We start from the raw sequence: 3,774 nt of genomic DNA, 5'->3' as shown, positions 1-3,774 counted from the left end.
ATAACTACTATTTGTGATATGGACTAATAAATAGAAAGAAAATTGATATTTATATAGTTGAGTAAAATATAAAATAAATGTAAACAATAGAAATTTTATTCATTTTTTTTAATTCTTTGATGTGATTGATTGATGAAGCCAAGAAAAATTGAAAGTAATGGATGTATAAATGTCTTCCTTTGACAGGAACTAATAAACTAAGAATACATAACATTAATCAATTATAAAATCTAAATAACACCAAAACGATGACTAAGAACAAAACACATATTTAAATATGCCAAAAGAACCAAAGAGAAACACAAAACCGTACACACTAAAACAAGAATCTGACGAGCCGAAACAGAGCATTTTGATGAATCCTCGAACAGTCCACTAGTTAAATTTTTGGAGATATAGGTACTATATTCAATGACATCATGATCATACAATGACATTTTGATTAAATAACCAATTCGCATTATTATCCACATAAAATCCAGTCAGGTGACATAGACGAGGACGAGAACGAAATTCATGGTAAACAAAATTTAGAAGTTGAGACAACTCTCCAGAAAGATTCTGTTCATATTTTCCCCGTTTCTAAACAGATCTTGGCTCTAAAGTCCAAAAAAACTCATATTCAAGATAATATAAGATTCTGTTATTGCCGGCATTATATTCTGGATTGCAATCGACAAGGCCTGTTTCTGTTAAGAGCATTATAAATTACTGGAGAAAATAAAATTTTCATACATTTTCATAATTTTTCATACTTGTACTCAGCATTAGCAAATGGGGGTTCGTATTCTTTCTGATCTTCAAGTTAAGAGGGAGAGTTTTACAGAAGTACGTCCAGAGAAGATCAAGGAGAGACGATCACTTTTTCTAAGCAACATAGACCAAATATTCGTGGGTCGTATCTTAAACAGCCTATATTGTTTCAGTGCTTACCCTGCTATACCCTTCGATGCAATTGTATCCCTGACCACACAAGCACTGAGTAAGATTCTCGTTCCATATGACTTCATGTGTGGTAGACTTGCATTTAATTCAGAGCAAGGAAGATTCGAGATCGACTGTAATGCTGCAGGAGTGCCTTTTGCCATTTGTACAAGTCCACTGTCTCTGATAGAGCTGGGAGATATCGACTATTCAAATGCTGCCTTTAATCAGCTTTGTTTTCTGCCCCATTCTGCAAAACGAACACCTGAAGATCAGCCACTCCTATCTTTTCAGGTTATACCAAGAATTCATTCTATAGATTTTCTTCTTTATTAATTAGAAGTATGGTATAAGAAATAAGGTGGGAATCGTGTTCTGAATGATTTCAGTAGAATGAATATTTTTTAATCTTTGATTTTTAGTCAAAAAGATATCAACATAGATTCATGCATCTATATTGAATAATAAAAATAATTTATAGATGATATAAAATCTATTTTGATCATAATACTAGTTTTTTACAGGAATTGTATTTTCATTTAAGATGATAGATTATAATCAATCTTTATATTTTTTTTTCGTAGAATAGATATCAGTATAGATTTGTGTTTTCATATCAGATAGCAAAATAGATTTGTAGATAATATAAAAAAAATCATAAAAATGAAAATATTTTTTTACAATTAGTATTTGCATTGTAGCCAACCTACATGTTATTTAGGTAAGACCTGAATTCCCGCATAAGCAACCAGTGTTTGCCACTACATAAACATTTCCAAATTTTTAGTTTAGTGTTTAGCCAGGAAGAGCTTAAACGGTCTGTATGTTGTCTTTCAATAGAAACCCAACAATCTATATGTTGTCGACACCCAACAATCTATATGTTGTAGAAACCCAACTATCTATGTGTTGTGCTCAACATGCCAAATGAGCTGGTTGGGCTTGATTGTTGACCTCAAATATGAACATTCTACATGTATTCAGTGGTTTGAGATTGTCCTTTATATTTGCCTTATATATTTTATTCATAAAGATGCACAAGCACCTTCACCACTAAGCCAACCAATATGGAGTATTTGCTACATGCATTATTGTGTTACAGGAAGAATGATACTCAAACACAAACTGTGCTTCTTTGCAGATAACTCAGTTTAGATGTGGTGGCTTCATTGTGGGAATCACTACAAGTCACTGCCTTATGGACAGGATTTCTTTGGATGACTTTATTAAGAACTTCTCTTACTTGGTTGTAAAAGGAGAACTAGCATTCATACCAGTCATCAACCGGACTCGTTTGATGGCTCGATGTCCTCTCCAAATAGAATACAAACATGAAGAGGACATAGAGTCATCTGCCATTTTGTTGCTGAACAAGCCATCCTTGCCAATTCGTCCAAATAATTATGAGTTTAGGGTGATCTCATTATCAGGAAAATTTGTTGAGGTCCTCAAGATGAAGGCCAAGAATGGTGGCGTTAAGCATTGCACACGATTCATGGCAACACTGGCACACCTGTGGCGTGCAAGGACTACTGCAATCGGAAACATGAATTCAGAAGATGTTTCAACAGTGCAGTTTGTAGTGAATATAAGGTCTATTAAGTAGTATCATATTTTAATTTTACACTGTCATAACTAATCTGCATTATAACACAGTCATAACTAACCTATGAACATATGGATTGTTACCAGATCAAAGTTTAAGCACCCTCTTCCTCGGGAGTTTGTGGGTAATGCCATACTTACAGCCTATGCTAAGGCCACTTCCAGAGAACTGCAGGATCAGCCATTTTGTGAGATTGTGAAAAAGTTGCAGGAAGGCCTGGATAGAATAACTGACAACTATGTGAGGTCAAGAATAGATATTATGGAGTTGCAAAATAGAGTGATGTGCTTAGAGAATGGATTTCTTGTAACATCATGGTTGCATATGGGAGGAGACCTGGAATTGGGAAAAGGGATAAAGTCAGTGCGTGGAGGCCTTATGATTGAAAGGTGGGCACAGAGTGTGGTTTTCATGGCTGATCCAAAGGATGAGGCTGGCATAATGATGCACATCGCCTTGGAGCCTCGTCACATGGCCAGATTTGAAAAACTTATCCAAATGTCGAATATAAACTAGAATATTTGAAAGATCCTTTTGTCCTGCTCAGAACCTGATGGCAGAACTTTGTGTGACAAGAGGTTCAAGAGTGCATTCAATAATGAAATGTATTATTATTGTATTATCAAATGGTTGATAACTATAGATAGTTAAATGTAATTTATTGTTAATAATATATTATGGAATGATTAATAGTCATAAATATTTATAGTTTTGTTATCTTGATATTGTATATTTATATTTTTTAAAGAGCTATTATATGTAATATTTGACCCATAGCCTTTTACAAGTCAAAATTCATTGTCATAGTAAAGAAACATATATCTTCATTGCGCCCTTGACTCTACAATTCTACTACTTAGAAACATTATTTCATGATATCACGAAACAATTTTGTTCGTGTACAACCCTACAATTCACATAGCAAAAAAGATAACACAATTAAGATACTAGGAAATAAAGATTGAGATGAGAGCAAAAAGAAACCCACTGGAAAGCATAACTACACATAATTCCATTTAAAATGACTAAATGACTTGTTTAAAACTCGCAGATAACACAATTCCATTTAAACACATAATATTTCATGGGCATACTTCTACAGATAAAAGATAAAAAGAAATACCACTACTGAACCAGACGGCCACATGTAAGAATATAGTGGTGCCCTAACATTCAAACCAACCTTCCTTGGCTTTAAAGTCTGTCTTCCATATATCTGAGGGTTTAACAAGAATATGATAGTG

At 33.8% G+C, this 3,774-nt stretch overlaps 1 protein-coding gene across 1 annotated transcript; it reads left to right on the top strand.

Moving 5' to 3' along the window:
• The first annotated feature begins 774 nt into the window (after positions 1-774).
• Positions 775-3,046, top strand: LOC131080045 (acyltransferase GLAUCE-like). Its single transcript, XM_058018140.2, has 3 exons — positions 775-1,218; positions 2,066-2,517; positions 2,617-3,046. Exons 1-3 carry the CDS (start codon positions 775-777, stop codon positions 3,044-3,046), a joined length of 1,326 nt encoding a protein of 441 aa, XP_057874123.2.
• The last annotated feature ends 728 nt before the right edge of the window (positions 3,047-3,774 follow it).

This window comes from Cryptomeria japonica, chromosome 3 (assembly GCF_030272615.1).
Source record: "Cryptomeria japonica chromosome 3, Sugi_1.0, whole genome shotgun sequence".
NCBI classification, from domain to species: domain Eukaryota; kingdom Viridiplantae; phylum Streptophyta; class Pinopsida; order Cupressales; family Cupressaceae; genus Cryptomeria; species Cryptomeria japonica.
The sequence above is the reverse complement of the archived record's forward strand: the minus strand, read 5'-3'. Positions and strand labels throughout refer to the sequence as shown.

Bases quoted from the DNA above. Each gene is read 5' to 3' on its own strand.
- LOC131080045 (XM_058018140.2), top strand. From the start codon at position 775: ATGGGGGTTCGTATTCTTTCTGATCTTCAAGTTAAGAGGGAGAGTTTT. The intron at 1,219-2,065 runs GTTATACCAAGA...GCTTCTTTGCAG, and splicing joins AGCCACTCCTATCTTTTCAG to ATAACTCAGTTTAGATGTGG. The intron at 2,518-2,616 runs GTCTATTAAGTA...GATTGTTACCAG, and splicing joins CAGTTTGTAGTGAATATAAG to ATCAAAGTTTAAGCACCCTC.